Raw genomic sequence first — 17,271 nt, 5'->3', positions numbered from 1 at the left:
TCTCTTCCCCGACGAAGAGGACAGTATCGTGGGCAGGAGCTTGATAAGCGTCTGGAATGTTGGTGAATTTTATCCTGTCCAGGACTGCATCCTTCCAAGCATTCGTAGAATAAAAATTCATGGCGTAGGTTGTACAGCAAGTGGACTTAAAGCAGGAAAGAAAGTGGCAGTTTCCTTTGAACTTTAACGTGAATGATTGACGCTGAGATCTTCTTGATGAGTTTGGGGCCCTCAAGCTCCCCAGACTAGCAGCTGACTACCGTGTTTGTTGAGTTGCATGTCCTGATATGTCATAGCCAGTACAACCAGAGCCTGAGTCGATTCCAAGTCGATTCAGATCCGAATATGTTGTACAGAGGAAAAAGAAGTTCGGAATTCGGACCGATAATTTATGTACGTGGTAATTTCAGCTTTGCCCACCTTCCTCTCTCTCCAAGTCTCTTCACCCAACGATGAGTGCTAGGACTCCCTTTATTCCCAACAATTCACGTCCTGCTTCGCGTGCTGCTCACACTAAAGACGACTCTGCTTCAACCCCTGCTAGAGATGCATCTTTTACTCCGGATCTCAGTAATCCACTACACGCCGACATACTTAAATCGACCTTTCAGGTCCCTTCGTCGATCAAAGACTCAGATTTGTCTGACCATAACTCCTCTGCTGGAAAAAATGCGTCCAAATCAACCAACCTGAATGGTTTGTTTCGAACGTCTTCGGGCTCACAAGGCAGCTTGAACCTATCTGGGCGAAAATCGAATGCAAACCAAACCAATTCTACTAGTACCGAGTCACCTTCTTTGTTGGCTACAGCTAAAGCGCTTTCTATCCGACGCGAACAAGCTGGAACACCTTCTGTATTCGCCCCGAAACCTCTCAATGCAGTTTCTGCGGCTGATCTACTCTCTTCGAGCTCTTTCAAGACACCAGCACTTCCTAATTCTTCCGTTACGAACTCGCACGTCAAGAATGAGGCGCATATATCCAATGGCAATGAAGAAAATCCTCACCCAGCTTCTCAATACAAACTCGGAAATGCGCCTCCTCAACGCGTTTTGTTGCACAATGACGACTCTACGAGGACTATTCCGACGTCTATGGCCGGCCTTATTCCCAAGCACGGTCGCCGTGACCACGATCGCAGTACTAAGAAGCGCGGCAGAGTCGAACTTGACGCTGACGACGATATGATGTATGTTAATCACATGGATCCAGGACCTGCAAAGAGGTACAAGACCAATGCACCGATACAGGTTGGGATAGACCCAAGATCTTATATGGTAGAGGAAGATGTACGTTGACTATAACTATATCCATTTTATAACTTGTTAGATTGAACTTTACATTTGATCCTACAGGTTGGACGCCTCCCCCATGTCCAAAGTCGGTTCTCGCCTCAACTTCTCTCTAGCCCTATCGAACGTTCAGAGTCACCCCAAATGACGCGCCGAGGACCCCATGACTACCAGCAGCACACCAGTCCTGCTGACCATCACGCTCTAGGTTTTGGTCAGCATCAGCATCACTATCTCCCGGGAATGTCTAGGGATCTTAGAGGAAATGGCGACGAAGACGGCGACGGAGACAGCGGGATTGGTCCTCCCAGTTTGAGCAACGGGAGTCATGCAAGTATTGGGATGGGTGGCGATGCGCTAGATAAGCTTTTGGGATGTCAAGCCGACGCATATATCGAAGATCACATGCAAAAATACGAGCAACTTACAACGAAATGGAAGGAGTGTTCGATGGAAGAATGGGTCAAAGGGGCCGATGGTAAATTTATTCTTTTATCGCCTGCTCTGTTTCGCATTGACGTTCCGATGAAGAAATCATGGTTAAGTATTCGAAGATCTTGGATTTTGTACGTTGTACTTTATGTCTTCAGCTGTTGGCCTTATCATTGTATTTTTTCTTCAGGTCAAAAATCACATGACGTACGCATCCTTCAACATATTTGTTTAGCTCACTCTGATGTTCATCTGTACAGGACCAAGCTCAAGCTATTCACTTCCTTCGACAAACAGCTAGAGGCCCATGATTCTGTCCTAGATAATCGCGCCAAAGTTTTGGAGGGCGTGAAGAGCAAATTGGTTGCACAAAGTGGAAGTATTTTAGCTTAATTACTTCTTGGTGCGCTCGAAGGGTATACATGGGAGGATCCTCTGTCATTCTGTGTAGATCTTCGTCTCCAACTTGATGTCGTCGGTATGCAGACAACATTGTAATGCCAGGTGGATAGGGTAGGATAGGGGTGGTAATCGACAATTCGATAGATAGGATAATACCGACGGGCCCGCAGAGGCCCGCAGTAAGTGTTATACGCCGCGGATGCATAAAACTGACGTAGTTCGATGCCTTGATGGGTACTAGTAAGGGGCCTTAAGGAAATTTCTTCTCGAATTCCGTTCATACGAATCTAGACGTTATCATTAGGATATCATCCTGCCTGAACTTCTCAATAGTGAGAGCACTAAGCCAGTATTAAGCCTCACAATTTATAAGATGGGAGTAGAGCGTGCCAATCAATGCGCGTCTATCCCCACAATTTGCCGAATCCTCCCCTACCTTCTTCTTCCAGCACCAAGTCCAGATTGAAAAACTGCGATTTTCTCCATTCATCGATGATGAATACCAGTAAAATTCAAATAGCACAACATGCGGCTCTACGGGTGACTGACTAGCTGATCATGATTCAAATATCCATGATCGGGAGCCTCCCTCAGCCTCCGTCCTAGTTGCTTGTAGTTGCTTGTATATTAGTCCGATTTCTCCTTACCTCATGTGTTTTATCTTGTACCTCAACGACAACCGTCAACCATGGACCGCTCAACGATTGCTTCTCATCCTCACATATGGTGGAGCAATGGTATATTCTTCGTCTCCATACATCTAGCAGCATTGGTCGGCATGTACTGCTTACCTCCAACTCTGGTTTCCTGGCCGACTCTTGCGCTGACGTACGCTATGTGGCAACTTGCTGAGTTTGGGTGAGTCAGTCGTTATCATGTTCAGCTTCTGCTAATGTCTACCCAGAATCACTATAGGCTATCATCGTCTGTGGTCTCATCGTGCATTCCGCGCATCCATGGGTGTTCGCTTCGTGCTGGCACTACTTGGGTCGGCCGGTTTCCAGGGTTCTATCAAGGTAAGCAAAATTTCGACGTCAAAATTGAAGTTTCCTTTGGAGATACTAATCTAGTAAAAGTGGTGGTAGGTGATACGTGTCATCTTTCACGGTTGCATTTCAGAATTCAATGTACAGGTGCCTTCGACACCGTCTCCACCATCGTTTCACTGATGATCCTGTCCACGATCCGTGAGTCTCTCGTTCAGACGCGTATACTATCTTCCTAATTAAGGTACAGATACGCAGCTACTCGTGGGCTTCTATACTCTCACATGGGCTGGATTTTCTTCAAACCAACATATACACGCATGGAACTTGTCGATAGAGATGATTTAGACCGCGATCCAGGTGAGTCACACTTTGTTTTTCGGTCCCTCAAACCTAATTAGATCTTCTCTATCTAGTCGTACGCTTTCAACACAAGTACTACAGTATGAATAAAACCTTTTCCAATTTCAATTCAATATCTAATATCAAATAGTTCCGTTAGCCCTATTCTTCGGATTTGCTGTACCCCCCTTAATTGGAGCATTATGGAACGACGCCCTCGGCGCCTTTGTATGGGCAGGACTAGTTTCTAGGCTGGCAGTGTGGCACTGTACTTTCTTCGTCAACTCGTTCGTACCTTTAATTCTAGTTTTTCGAGTTCAGACCTCATCCTATCGCTATTAGTTTGGCTCACTGGGATGGTTTACAACCGTTTTCAGATGAAAATACTTCTCGAGGCAATTTTGTGCGTCCTAATACCCAATTGCATTCTGCTTCAAACGTTGAACACCACTGAATGCAGCTTTTGGCGGTTTTGACCAGTGGGGAAGGAAACCATAATTTCGTACGTCACACCCATTTCAATCGAATCGACGTAGTTCAAGACTCAGACCGTTATTTCTAGCATGTAAGACTGCATACCTTCCGTACTCGCTGTTGGATGCTAAATTGCGTGTAACATACAAAGCACGCCTTTCCCCACGATTATCGTTCAGGTCCTTGGATACACACCTGGGATCCCTCCAAATGGGTTATTCTTTTGCTGCATCAATTTGGACTCGTATACGGTCTTCGTCAAGCTCGAGATGAAGATTACAAAGAAGCATTGGCTTATATGAATCACAAGTCCTTGCATGGCGAGCCGCCGAAAGAGGATGTTAATGAGGAACAAGACAGTCTGAGTAAATCAGTCGGTGATGCCTCTCAACACTGGTCGGTAGCAGCAACAAAACTGTACGTGAGGGAGCATCCCGACCGGTGCTTTCTATTGCTGAATGGGTGGGTTGTGGACGTTACCCTATATCTAGGCGAACACGTAAGTCCCTAGCATTCGCTACGATATACACGTCAAAAGCGGGCCAGCAGTTCGTTGAAGTCTCAGGGGAAGACAACGCTTCGACGTCTTTTCGATTTCCAGTAATTATTCGCCATAACTGATTATCTTTATAGCCCGGCGGCGCCTCACTCTTACGCAGATATGCAATACGTCTCCGTGAAGACAATGAGGCAGAGGACCAGAAATGGCACGATGCCTCTTGGGCTTTTGACGGAGGCTTGAACAACCATTCACGAGCGGCCGTCAAACGTATGAAAGAGCTGAGAGTGGCTAAGATCGAGCTTCCGGAAGATACTGGATTGGCTTGTGTAAAAGAGTAAACTTTTTTCAGAATTTTTCCTACTTAGATAACATTACACAGAAATGAATAGATAGAATTGTCCTAGTGTACTGAGCAGAAGAAACAGGTTGAAAAATATAGGTCTCAGAATTGCCACGATCAATGTAGACACGATGACCTTCGACCCAGAATTATGTAGGTCTTATGAATGCTATGTATAAGCTGTTGAATATCGCCGTCAAAAAACGTCCATGTAATCTCGGCATTTCTCTCGCAATCGAATCCAGCGTCCTCCATTCCACTCCCTGACGCGAGCCCAGCCATCATGCGGCGCCATGTTTTCTATCCATAGAAGAACTGAACACAGCGCAAAATCGGCATATGAAACTGAATTGCCCATGGCACAAACGCCATCGCCATCCATTGAGTTCTTATCAAGGATAGCGGACAAAAAGTCGAATTGCTCTTTCACCAACTCCCAAGCCCGCTCCCTCTGTGGTCCTGGCGGAAGCGGGTTTACAGTATGTGAGTGGCTAAACGGAGGCTGGCTGCGCTCTGGTAAACCTCTGGCGCTTAGGGGAACCATGATGGGTAGCAAAGGTCTCGCAAAGGTTTCCTGTATGTAGTGAACAAAAAGCGATTGCAATGCACGACTTCCCTCTGGGAAAACTGAGCGTGCAGGGTAGTACGTTTCCAGATACTCAGCAATGTTGTTCGGATTAGAGAGTATCTCTGGACGGCTGGGGCTTCGTGTTGGGTCGACAATGACGGGAAGTGTATAGACAGGGCGTCCGTCACTGCGCACTGAACTTGGGGGTGCTCCGATACTGCGTAAAGTGGCCTCGATGTTCTGAAATTCGACCCACTGTGTCCGATATCGTAGTCGCTTATAATTCAGAACAAACCTGAATCAAAGAATCAGAGATAAGTTTAAAATCGACTGTCGATGGTAACTTGCCTGATTCGCCAGATATTGGGCGCCCATGGTTGCGGACTATGACCTGGAGTGTCGTAAAGAATTATGACCGGAGTGTTCGGACCACTTGAAGAATATGAGGATCGGGATGAGTAGTGACGCGACATTTCCAAGTCGTTTAGTTAGAAATTGATACAGAAAGCCAAACCTTTTTCGCTCGTTTTTATAGTGCAATGATTGTGGTCGGGTACTGGGGTCGCAGATACACTGCATGTCTGCACACGCAACCGCAGAAGGACTGAACTAGCTAGTCAATATGTTATGTGGTTATTTTAGTGCTTCAGAAGGGTATAGCGATATGTGGAAGGTCCTTATGTGGTCTTTCCAGGTCATCCCGTGTCATCCCCAGATATCATGTACGGCGATTTCAGTAGTGATTGCCAACAGAGTATATGGTTGGTGTCTCGAGAGTCAGTTGCGGTCATGGGATGTTAGTCCATTGCCCAGAAATTTTGAGGTCTGATTGGTGATATCACAGCAATTTTCTGTAAGCCAATGGATAGTTGTAAACGCTAGATCCAAATTCACATTTACTTGATGCTCCTATTGTATCGAGTTGTGCATTTATTGAAGTGATCCTAAACTCCCAATTTGAGTCTATTTCTGCGAGGCGCTCGAGGAGTGCACAGGATTAAGACTCGAAGCTTCAGATAGATCGAAACTAAGATTCGAAATCAACAGCGTTGATCAATGCGCGCGCCCCGCGTGTTCCCAACAAATCACATCGGCTCGTTTCGGCTCATACAACAGCAATCACTTATACTCACCATGACATTGACTATTGTCTGAAACTACCACTCATTGTGAGGCATTTAGAATCACGGATAGTATACTTCGGGCACTGTACTGCTGCGCTGCAGCGTTCTCAAAATTCTCTTGAGGGATCCAAGTCTATAGAAGTCTATCCAAGTGACTCAGATTAAGTAGCAGTGTGCTCAGTCATGTTATCGATAGAATGAGGAGCCTCACACATTTACAGCAAGCATTGGAAGCTCAGAGAGACGATGCGCAAACATGAATTGGTTCAACTTGAACCTCGCCTAACCTCGCGCCGAAGTTGAAACTCAGCGTAGATAAGACTAGATTAGATTTTGATTTCTTATTTTAGGCATTCGGGCGCTTAACGCTGCTAAGCAAGGAGCGCCTACCTGGCGCCACTGCGACCCCACCGTGCTTGCAGCCAGCAAATTCGGAATGTTCAACAATTATTGTACACGGTCACACTACAGATATCAGTCTTCCCTGAATGGATGAATATGAGTATATAAACTCTAGCTGTAGAGACAGAAGTTGAGGCTAGTGCTCCTGCATGTAAGGCTTGCACCTCTCCCACAGCCTCTCCCAACGTCCTCCGTTCCAATTTCGCACTCGGACCCAGTCTTGCGGGGCAATACGCACTGTAATACAACGATTTGAATGGTAAAATTTCCGATGAGGCAAGAACCCACCTATCCATAATAGCACTGAGCATAGGGCGAAATCAGCGTAAGTCACCTCTCGCCCCATAACAACTATTCCATCCCCATCCCCAGTATTCTTTGCCATGATGGCATCGATAAAGTCAAATTGCTCTTTAACGGCAAGCCAAGCCTGCTCTCTTTGCGGTCCGGAAGGCAATGGATGGCTCGACGAGTGGCCTTGAGGGTTATACGCGGCAGAGAGCGAGCTGGGATAGTTGCGAAGATGGCGTTGGCTACGATCAGACAGGTGTTGATGGCTCATAGGGACCATGATAGGAAGTAGGGGTTTGGCAAAGAACTCCTGTATATAATGGACAAACAAGGACTGCAAGGCGCGCGATCCCGCCGGGAATACAGCAGGCGATGGGTATGTCGATTCAAGATACTCCGAGATGTTATTAGTGTTAGACAATATCACCGGAGCATACGGTATATTGGTAGGGTCTACCAGAACCGGGAGAGTATATAGCGGGAGACCATCACTTTTCATAGCACTCGGAGGAGCACCTATACTGCGTAGAGTGACTTCCACATCTGCAAATTCAACCCAGATTGTCTTATATGGCAGTCGTTTGTAGTTGAGGATGAATCTGGAAACTCTGATGATCAGCAAGCTTGTCGATAATATCATAGGAAACGAATATTTACCGGACACGCCATATATTAGGAGCCCACGGTTGAGGAGTGTACCCATGCTGAACATTCGTATCGTAAAGCGTTATTATCGAAGACTGAGGGGAGTAATTTGTATGTCGCGGACGAGTAGTCATTTCAATTGGATGTAGAGATACAATTACTTCCCTGCTTTTAAAGAACAAAAAGTACAGATACCTGAAAAGGGATTACACGATTATATGCGGAGTCATGCAAGTTTATACTCAACTAAAGAAATCCGGAGTGCTATTCAACAATGTGTTAGACGAGTGCTAAATTGCAGGAATTTTCCCGTGAGCCGTCGGGGAGTGTTTCTTGCACAAAAGACGGAAACCTCAGCCTCTTGAGTGCGATTAGACGGATATGGATGAACTACAATGAGTCGACTTAAGTGATGTCGAATGAATTCTTCGGTCCCGTACGTATTGATATACGGAAAGAAGGAGAAGCCTCGCTCTCTACATGGTGGTGACATTGGTGACATTAGTTCTGGTTCTCAAGAAAGTCCTGATTCTCGGTACAGAGGCTGTATAGCACAGCTTCGGGGCCTTTCGCGGATGAGGCCCGAGTTGTAATGACCAGAACATGATGTCGTAGTAGGAGAAGATCAGAGAACATCTTGGAACATCGCCTTTGTGGCACAACAGGGCACAACTTGGATTCGGCTAATATAAGGAGGAAGTTAGACACCATCCTTGCCACTAGCAAAAGTGCACTACTCTTCGAGGAAACATGGATAATCAAGAGTTTAACAGTTTTAACGCGCAAACGCAGAGCTTGGACGACCTCACCTAGAAAAGCTGTTGCTTGTTTCTTGGGATCGATTAGTAATTCCACAAGGATCGACGAAGATCAGTCTACAATATGGTAAGTCGTCTGTCCAGGTTGATCCGCGGTATCAAGTAGGACATTCTGTCATGATCTCGATATCTTTTTGTTGACTAGAACGAAGGGAGAAAAAAGAGATAGGCAGGTCGGAAAAAATGGTAGTATTGAATTATAGGGCCAATCCGAGAGCATACAAGCCTCAAAATCTGCAGCATGGACAATGCATGCATATATAATAAAACGCAACGCCACAGACAACAGAGAAGCAGGAACTGGAGTAGCGAAGTCCAACAAGATACGATCGAAACACCAAAAGCATTATATCGTATAGTCAAAGAAACCATCCTCGTCTAATTTTTCAATCGCCGTGTACGCATGCAGTTCATGTGCGGATGGCTGTATCGTAAACTCGTTGAGGTCAACTCTGGCCACAAGAGAAACGCGTCTGAAAACGCGTTCAATAGTTTCAATGCTAGAAACTGAAGCATTTGGTAAGAAAGGGACCGCAAGAAGGATTTGTATACGCTTGAGTCTAGGAATCGGTAGTGGCACGTCATTCCGGGCGATATTATACCATCGAGAAGCAACGAAATCTCTCAAAGGGACAGCTTGTGCTACAGCATGGACGATTAAGGATACACTGTGAAGTTTCGGAAGCGAGATAGTGGGCATTGAGGGCGACGACGTCGAAGTTATAGAGGTTGTGGATGGTAACTTGAAAGTGACGTGTTTCAGGACTTCTGACGGGATTGGCCACTCCCATTGTTTAATCTCCAAATCTTCCAGCGTATCATTGACATTTGGAAGGCAGAGATAGTTAATTACCTGGTCTGCAGAGAATGCCAAATTGTTCAAGGACAGAGATTCCAAGTGGCACTGGGACCTTGAGAGTAATTTAATGAACGACTGATGGGGCCATTCGTATACGGGCTCATCTGAAGGGCCGCTCAATGAGAGTTTTCTGAGTGCAGGCAGGGTTAAACAACGAAGAACCGTCGTCAGTTCCTCCTCGAGGAGTTCGGACAAGTTCAAGGTATGCAAGTTTTGTAAGACGAGCTCTGATTCCAATGAGGGGGAGGGTGAGTCTTCCTCATTCTCAACGAGCAAGCACGCATCGCAGAACTGTAGTCTCGAACAGCTCTTGAGGATCGTGAACAAGTCCTTCAACAGCACGCCGGCTGTAGCTTCGAAGCTTTGCAAAAGTGTCCAAGGGGCCACCTCGATATCCGGAACCAAGGCGTTAAATTGGATTCTCCGAAGGTTCGGAGAAGCTTGCAGAAGTTGTAACATCCATAAAGCTGCCCCGAAACGTCGTCTCCGGGTGTGGATCGAAAAACAGGCCTCGTGCAAATTAGGCAGACCACTGGCGGGTAGAACAGGGAATAGAATTTCCGCCAGGTGATACGGATACCAGGAGGCATTGAAATCGAAGTAATGCCAGCGTGATGCATGTCTCAAAAGTTTGTCTGCAGTGTTCAGTGCGCCAACAAAAATCTTGCTTTTCTCTTCCTCTTCCTCTTCCAGGCATGTGAAATTTGCGACGAGAAGAGTGATGTACAATGGGGATACACGCGAACGCTCTGAGCAATGTTGAATTATCTGCGAGTATGTTTCGTGTGCTGTAGGAGTCTCATGAGCGATTGTGAGATTACACCAAAGTGCTGGGGTGGATAACGCGACGTTTCGCCACTTTCGGCAGACTTGAGAGAGAGCGTAAAGGGCATTGCGAGGGCTGGGGTTGGGATAAGTCTTGAATCTTCCGATTCTATGTTTCGTCGTTGGGATTGGCCTCATACAGTGAACAAAAATCTCCGACAAGATTTCTGGAGGTAGCCTACGTATGCCCGAAAGTATGGATCTGTATCGAAGTATTTCGCCCCTGGCTTTCCGAAGGCGTGCGTGAACTTTGGCAAGGTATGCGTCTAGCCTTCCTGTGTGTTCGTTGATGAACGGTATCTGATATGACGAAGGAGGTTCATTGTTGTCCAAGAGAGAATTCAACTTGGAAATTTCGTCCTCGATTTCCTCGGATTCGTGCTCGACATTCTTTGCCATGAGTTATCCTGTTACTAGAAATCAGTCCAAGAATGTGAGGATCTAAGGCAGAACACACAATCACTGAAATGAATGAATCAGCACTAATACTGAGATGGATCTGAAGAATCCGCAACGCGCGTGACCGAAAGGCCCCAAGCACTGCACTGTTGCTTCTTCCCGTGACTGAACTTTGCAAGTGTACTCGCCTGTACTCGCTCAGTCAGCCTGTGATGGCAATATCACCTGAAAGAATTGGCACTGCCAAATCTTCTTTCTCTACACCAGTGGTAGTCGATTCACTCCCGCAAAATGCAAATATTCGTCAAGACTCTCGTAGGAAAAACGATCATACTCAATGTTGAGTCGGAGGACACGATCGACAGCGTGAATAAAAAGATCCAGGACAAGGAGGGGTGAGTTGCAACGGATATTAGATCTCGACAACTTGTTAACGTCTTTCCAGTGTACCATCTTCTCAATTGCGTCTTATCTACAATAACAAGCAGCTAGAGAATGGACATACGCTCTCTGACTACAGTATCCAGAAGGAGTCCACGCTTCATCTGGTTCTAAGGCGCGTACTAAATATGTTGATTTCCTCCCTATAATTCAACCTTGACTCCAGATTACCATGCTGCACCCCTGTCGGAAGTAGTGGTGGATGTCCTTAGTTGTGTTGATTCTTGACAATCCGGTATCATAATGCATCTCGTACAACTTGCCCGATTTACCACGAAGATTAATTCGAAGCCTGTTCAAGTACAGTGTTTTGCAAATCGCATTGTCGCATGTCGAGTGCTTGGTTAGTTCTTGCATAGATTCTCCTCCAACCAGTCAGGAAACAGATCGACCAGGTTGAACGATAAGTAGTTTGTCCGGTAAGCGCAGAACATGGGATATTTGCTGTCATCTCCTTCCAAGATAAGCAACTCCAATCCCTTTGCGATCTTCTGCTGCAGATTACGGGAAGGTTGAATTATGATCTGGTAAGGTCTGGTGTGTTTTCTCATGTCTGGCTCTTGGCTGAACTTCACATTAATCCGGTCACGAAACGAACCTTGATTACTACATTCTCTTGAACATATCTTGTCGCATTTACCCGAGGTTTGAGGTCGCCAAAGCACACGCACAATTCGGGCTTCTATATGGCGCATCAGACTTTCGTGTATCTCATGTCGCAATGCTTTGTAAGTCAAGCTGCTTTCAATGGACCACCATTAAATATATGCATTGCACACCATGTGTATGATTGACGGGACAGAATAATCTACGGTGTGCACCTTACATACTTAGCCACTTCATGTGCACAAAACTCTCGAATCTGATCTCGGGTTCCAGGGGAAAGAGGGAAAATCGAGTGTGATTCCATTTTCTGGTAAGTATGTCATTGTCATCAACGATAAAAGTTTGCTTTTTCTTGTTTTTAGGTTACTGGGGATGTGGGCTGACGTTCAAGGGTCGGAGCAGTCGACTTGGGATCAAACAATATCTATGCTCAAGTCTTCATCGGGGTCGCGGAGGCGCGGAGGCTAGTAGCAGGGTCTACGTGATCAAATGTACTTCCATAATGGCCTGTTACGTGTCTTTATTTACAACCACAGCACCTATGTTGAAGAAAGGAGAGAAAAGGAGAGAAAAGGCGATCAACATTCATCATCAATCTACGTTCCATCTCCCACTGATCCGATAATCTGAAGCCCAAGGCCTTGAAAGGGAACCTGAATATCGTTGTGTCGTTCTTCTTCCGGATTGTCGATTGATTTTGGAACATCCTCGCACTTTCGTCTAGTCAGTGTCCTTCAAGTGACTTCACTCATCAGGTCTAGCGTGTGGTTTGGCGGATAGAAGTTTCTGCAAGCCAGTGAGATCCGGGTGCTCAGGTGCTACAGGACTAACAGATTACTACTTTGGCAGTGTCTGAAGGGGTTCTGTATGGCCTCACTCGAATGGTTGAGCATTCGTTTGCTCACAGGACTCCGGAAGCGTATGACTGGCTTTCTCCTTAGCTGTCCTCACCTTACTCTCGACGAAAATGCCCACGTAGCATCGGCCCGAAGTGCTATTCTCACGGTTTCTAGCCACGATGACGTGCCAAAAGTTAAACTTAATGGACGTTGCAGACTTTCATTCTTTCAACACTGATTCCGACCCGTACAAATCTTCCCCTCCTGATTCTTAAGCCAGAAGCATGGCCTTGTTATATCAATTGAAATTAATTGCATATGATTCTCTCACCAACGCATCGATCCCAATCGTGTTCCCTCAGTCCTTAGTCCTCATTCAATGGGTTCTTGAAATTTACCAGGCTGAGAACGAATCACGCGGAAAGCTGCATACGATCCTCTATACCCTTGGCTTCCTGCTCTGATTCAAAGCTCGGAGTTATCTACGAGTATCCTCCTCGGAGTCCTTATAAAAGGATTCACTCTTTTGAAAGTTAAATCAGTGAAACCCACTCTTCGCGACCTCATCATGCCCTCCACGCTACTCACTGTGCTTAGTGCTCTTCTCAGCTTCGCGACCCTCGTCTTGTCTTTAGGAACGTCGTGTTCTGCACCTCTCGGTGCTGGAACCGCTGCGCCAACTGGTCTGTTTCCTTTACAAGGCCTTCAATTGAATTCAAATTCTCACCTACCGCATAGATCCCTACTGGATGCAGAACATCAAGCATCAGGGTACGGCTGCATTTAACTCTAACCCAAGTGGTTACCAGGTATTTCGCAACGTCAAGGATTTCGGTGCCAAAGGCGATGGTGTTACTGACGACACCGCTGCTATAAAGTTTGTGGCTGATCTGTCGCGCTGGGACTTGACTCTGAGATTTTGTCGCCAACAGTAATGCCATCTCATCGGGAGGTCGATGTGGGGGAGGTTCTTGTGCATCATCCACGTTTGGCGCTTCTCTTCTTGAAAATATCATCTACTCATCGAATTACTAGTGTATCCCCAGCTGTAGTCTTTTTCCCGCAAGGAACCTACCTCGTCTCTTCACCCATTATCGCATACTATTACACACAACTAATCGGCGATGCTCGTGTTCCTCCTACCCTGCTTGCATCGCCCTCCTTCGCTGGTATGGCTGTAATAGGTGAGTTATACCAGCACCCTATTTCCATCCTGTCGCTCAATAACCTTGTCAGATGCTGACCCTTACATCCCGAACGGAGGTGGTGAGTAATTATTTCATATTAATCAAAAATCTGTTTATGCTGTTGAAGGCGCACAGTGGTACACAAATCAGAGTACGTTTTCCCGTGTGTCTTGGATTTTTCAATGATGACGTTCCACTACCTTTTTCTAGACAACTTGTGAGTCTTCATTCCGTGACAATTGATGTATGTAGTCCGACCTGGACTTCTTTTAGCTTTCGCTCCGTACGAAACTTCGTGATTGACGTCAGACAGTGGGTCTTGCGTTTTCATTCTTGGAGTCCTTTGATTCTAACTGGTATTCAACTTAGAGTTCCTGCTACGAATAGCCAAGGGACTGGTATTCACTGGCAGGTAATGCCATTGAACTCTTTCGGAGAAATAGCGGCGTTGAATAAACTGTTCAGGTGGCCCAAGCGACAAGCCTGATGAATATCGTCTTCGAGATGTCCACAGCAGCTGACACCGCACACCAAGGTATGCCCATATACATTCACAAGCAACAGCGTCCGAGCCTGAGTGTATTGCTATAGGTATCTGGATGGAGAATGGATCTGGAGGCTTCATGGGTGATTTAGTGAGCCCAAAGAACCCGACAGACGATATTGAGTCGACAGACTAACCATCATTCATTTATCCTCAGGTATTCAATGTGAGGTCTGGTATGTCCTCTGCACATTGTTGAATCTAATTGCAGGAATAGGGAGGCAAATTTGGAATGTGGGTTGGCAACCAACAGTAAGTTGTATTATCGTCGTCGCCGGAAGGACTATCATCGACTATGAACTAAGATTCACTGTTCGAAACATCACTGTCAATAACGCCAACACTGCTGTCTTTGGGATTTGGAACTGGGGTATGACAAAAACAGCATCTTTGCATCAAATGATAAAATTTCTGTGTAGGCTGGACATTTCAAGGGGTTACCATTAATAACTGCCAAGTCCGTTCCTGATTGAGGGCATACATACGTGCGAAACTGAATCGTTTTAGGTGGGCTTTGATCTCACGACTGGTGGATTGACTGAGTCAACCCAGGTGCGCTACTCATGTTTTCGATGAAATCTCTTGGAAGTGATAAAATATTTGCAGACTGTCGGCGGGGAAGCCATTATTGACGCTGTGGTATCAAACACACCGATCTTTGTTCGCACGTCGCAGCCTAGCAACGGCAAACTTGCTGGCTCTATTGTTATAAACAACGCTCAGCTGACGAATGTCCCAACTGCAGTTGGAGTAGTTGGAGGAGCCACCGTGCTCGCTGGTGGTACGACTACCATAGCCTCATTTGGCCAAGGAAATGTTTACAAAGGAACAAATGGCGCATCAACCTTTACTCAAGGAAGTATTCCTGCAGCAAACAAAGCGTCATCTTTGCTAGATAGTGCAGGTCATATATTTGGTAAAATGCATCCCCAGTACACCAATTATGCTGTCAGCCAATTCGTCAGCGTCAAAGACAATGGTGCAAAGGGAGATGGTCACACCGACGACACAGCTGCCCTTAACGCAATATTTGCCAAGGTCTGTCCTTCAGGTTTCATGGTACGCCGTAACGCGGCGTTAATTTCTAACTATTTTCTCCACAGTTTTCGGGTTGTAATATCATTTTCTTCGATGCTGGGACATATATTGTAACCCAGACCCTCACCATACCTGCAGGCACCCAAATAGTCGGAGAGGGCTGGTCTGTGATTGCGGGGTCAGGTGCTGCTTTCCAGGATATAAACAACCCGAAGCCCGTTGTGCAGGTGGGGGCTGCGAATTCTCAAGGCATTATGGAGATTAGCGACATAATATTTTCCACCGTGGGACCCAGTATGCATTTTTCTGATTTCATTTTCTTGAAATCCTCAAACATGTGGCATTACAGCTCCGGGTGCGATAGTAGTTGAGTGGAATGTCAAACAACCTGCTGGACAAAACGGTGGAGCCGGAATGTGGGACTCGCACATCAGGCTCGGAGGCGGTACGAGTTCTAAATGACCTGGTGCACCTTCATTGACTATCTCTGTAGCTGCGGGAACCAACCTCGAATCTGCCCAATGCCCTTCAAGCGGCACTGGTGGTACAGCAGCATGTTTTGCCTCTTTCCTTGCTCTATATTTGACAGCTGGGTCTACTGCCTATCTTGAGGTATGTTATCTCCAGACCCGATAATTGTGTTCTTACTGAATCATTTTACTTAGGGTGATTTAAATTTGTCCGTTCTGTGACCACTATGCTAACTCCATCTGATTCTAGGTACATGGGTGCGCTTCGCCTAATATCCCCTGATACGTCTGTTCCGTACTGACCTCCCTTCTCTCTTGAAGGTTTGGCTGGCTGGTATGAATGGATTTAGCTTCACCGAAACTTCTCGTTGATGTTTTTTTCTAGATCATGACCTTGACGGAGATGGTGTATCGCAACTAGAGTTGTTTTCTGGAAGAGGGATCCTTTCAGAGTCTGCTGGTCCGGTTTGGATGATTGGCACAGGTATGATAGCTTAAATTGAATCTTTATGTTTGCATGACTCTCATTTTTCCTGGAATTTAGCTTGTGAGGATTGCTCTATAGTAATAAAAGACAAACATATAATCATAAATCTTCTGAAGCTGAACATCATGCGTTGTACCAATATTCTTTGGTCAACGCTCAAAATCATTACATGGGCTTAATTCAAACCGAGACAGTAAGTTGCACAACCATTGTTGTGACTCACCATCTCGTTCACCACTTTCTGTAGCCTTACTATCAGCCCTCCCCTGCTGTACCTTCGCCTTTTTCATTAAACTCTGCCTTCAATGATCCAACGATCTTTGGTGGGAGTAGCGCTTGGGCATTGCATGTCACATCTTCTTCCAATATCCTGGTATTCGGTAAGATAATACTACATTATGAGTTACAGGACTTATCCGCGATCTTCTGTGAACAGGTGCCGGACTTTATAGTTTTTTCCAGGTTCGTTTCACCTTTGCTCGAAATAAACAACTACTTACACACCCGCGTTCAGAGCTTTGGACAAGACTGTCTGGACTCCAACAATTGCCAGTCGCAAATCTTGAATGTTGATTCCACTTCATCGATCAATTTGTATAGTGTCACTACAGTCGGGACAACCTTTCAGCTCAGCGTCAACAATAATGGTGTCGTGAATCAATCGGGAAATGTGGATGGGTTTGCCTCAACTTTGACAAGTTGGAGCCAGAGTTAGACTCAGTATATACCACGACACGAAATGACGTCCCTGTACATATTTTTCAAAAAAACAGAGATCGCAATGACTTGTATAGAGGATTGGCCGGGGTGGACTAATAACTTCCAACGGCACCGGCGTTCAGAGTGACTGCACTGCTCCCGGCTTCCGGCTTTGTAACCCGTTTCTATGTCGTTGTCTTCTCTCATGTTGGTTGGAAACGCGGATTTCATTTACACAGATTTACACGAGCTTCAGCAA

The 17,271-nt window shown here is 46.0% G+C and overlaps 7 protein-coding genes across 7 annotated transcripts; 4 read left to right on the top strand and 3 right to left on the bottom strand.

Annotated features, from left to right (window-relative positions):
• Positions 1–452: 452 nt before the first annotated feature.
• C8R40DRAFT_1176417 (uncharacterized protein) lies at positions 453–2,117 on the top strand (the record flags this gene model as incomplete). Its single annotated transcript, XM_046232509.1, has 5 exons — positions 453–1,289; positions 1,356–1,770; positions 1,824–1,858; positions 1,915–1,931; positions 1,985–2,117. 5 exons carry the CDS (start codon positions 453–455, stop codon positions 2,115–2,117), a joined length of 1,437 nt encoding a protein of 478 aa, XP_046080804.1.
• A 456-nt stretch (positions 2,118–2,573) lies between these two features.
• C8R40DRAFT_718893 (uncharacterized protein) lies at positions 2,574–4,916 on the top strand. Its single transcript, XM_046235980.1, has 11 exons — positions 2,574–2,984; positions 3,031–3,142; positions 3,203–3,207; positions 3,260–3,313; positions 3,363–3,472; positions 3,529–3,555; positions 3,606–3,741; positions 3,797–3,857; positions 3,915–3,956; positions 4,080–4,427; positions 4,562–4,916. The coding sequence occupies exons 1-11, from the start codon at positions 2,815–2,817 to the stop codon at positions 4,766–4,768; spliced, it is 1,272 nt and encodes a 423-aa protein (XP_046080803.1). The 5' UTR covers positions 2,574–2,814; the 3' UTR covers positions 4,769–4,916.
• A 50-nt stretch (positions 4,917–4,966) lies between these two features.
• On the bottom strand, positions 4,967–5,811 carry C8R40DRAFT_1163413 (uncharacterized protein; the record flags this gene model as incomplete). The annotated part of the gene is made up of 2 exons (XM_046230370.1): positions 4,967–5,633; positions 5,687–5,811. 2 exons carry the CDS (start codon positions 5,809–5,811, stop codon positions 4,967–4,969), a joined length of 792 nt encoding a protein of 263 aa, XP_046080802.1.
• Positions 5,812–7,000: 1,189 nt separating this feature from the next.
• Positions 7,001–7,934, bottom strand: C8R40DRAFT_1073836 (uncharacterized protein; the record flags this gene model as incomplete). The annotated part of the gene is made up of 3 exons (XM_046226635.1): positions 7,001–7,101; positions 7,153–7,763; positions 7,813–7,934. 3 exons carry the CDS (start codon positions 7,932–7,934, stop codon positions 7,001–7,003), a joined length of 834 nt encoding a protein of 277 aa, XP_046080801.1.
• A 583-nt stretch (positions 7,935–8,517) lies between these two features.
• C8R40DRAFT_1154897 (uncharacterized protein) lies at positions 8,518–10,836 on the bottom strand. Its single transcript, XM_046229594.1, has 2 exons — positions 10,760–10,836; positions 8,518–10,709 (listed from the first exon to the last, which is right to left on the bottom strand). Exon 2 carries the CDS (start codon positions 10,699–10,701, stop codon positions 8,965–8,967), a length of 1,737 nt encoding a protein of 578 aa, XP_046080800.1. The 5' UTR covers positions 10,702–10,709; positions 10,760–10,836; the 3' UTR covers positions 8,518–8,964.
• A 13-nt stretch (positions 10,837–10,849) lies between these two features.
• C8R40DRAFT_1129465 (synthetic ubiquitin) lies at positions 10,850–11,487 on the top strand. The gene is made up of 3 exons (XM_046229132.1): positions 10,850–11,096; positions 11,147–11,257; positions 11,309–11,487. The coding sequence occupies exons 1-3, from the start codon at positions 10,993–10,995 to the stop codon at positions 11,352–11,354; spliced, it is 261 nt and encodes an 86-aa protein (XP_046080799.1). The 5' UTR covers positions 10,850–10,992; the 3' UTR covers positions 11,355–11,487.
• A 1,668-nt stretch (positions 11,488–13,155) lies between these two features.
• C8R40DRAFT_1176413 (exo-beta-1,3-glucanase) lies at positions 13,156–17,028 on the top strand (the record flags this gene model as incomplete). The annotated part of the gene is made up of 25 exons (XM_046232508.1): positions 13,156–13,270; positions 13,326–13,464; positions 13,520–13,573; positions 13,623–13,771; positions 13,824–13,853; positions 13,902–13,925; positions 13,985–13,991; positions 14,048–14,186; positions 14,240–14,309; positions 14,366–14,409; positions 14,476–14,494; positions 14,530–14,688; positions 14,738–14,775; positions 14,826–14,870; positions 14,925–15,356; positions 15,422–15,650; positions 15,706–15,801; positions 15,850–15,968; positions 16,022–16,035; positions 16,077–16,084; positions 16,212–16,310; positions 16,430–16,506; positions 16,561–16,693; positions 16,750–16,775; positions 16,828–17,028. The coding sequence occupies 25 exons, from the start codon at positions 13,156–13,158 to the stop codon at positions 17,026–17,028; spliced, it is 2,466 nt and encodes an 821-aa protein (XP_046080798.1).
• Positions 17,029–17,271: the final 243 nt, after the last annotated feature.

This window comes from Lentinula edodes, assembly GCF_021015755.1.
Source record: "Lentinula edodes strain Le(Bin) 0899 ss11 chromosome Unknown C8R40scaffold_52, whole genome shotgun sequence".
Lineage (NCBI taxonomy): Eukaryota > Fungi > Basidiomycota > Agaricomycetes > Agaricales > Omphalotaceae > Lentinula > Lentinula edodes.
This window is presented reverse-complemented; position numbering and strand designations above follow the sequence as displayed.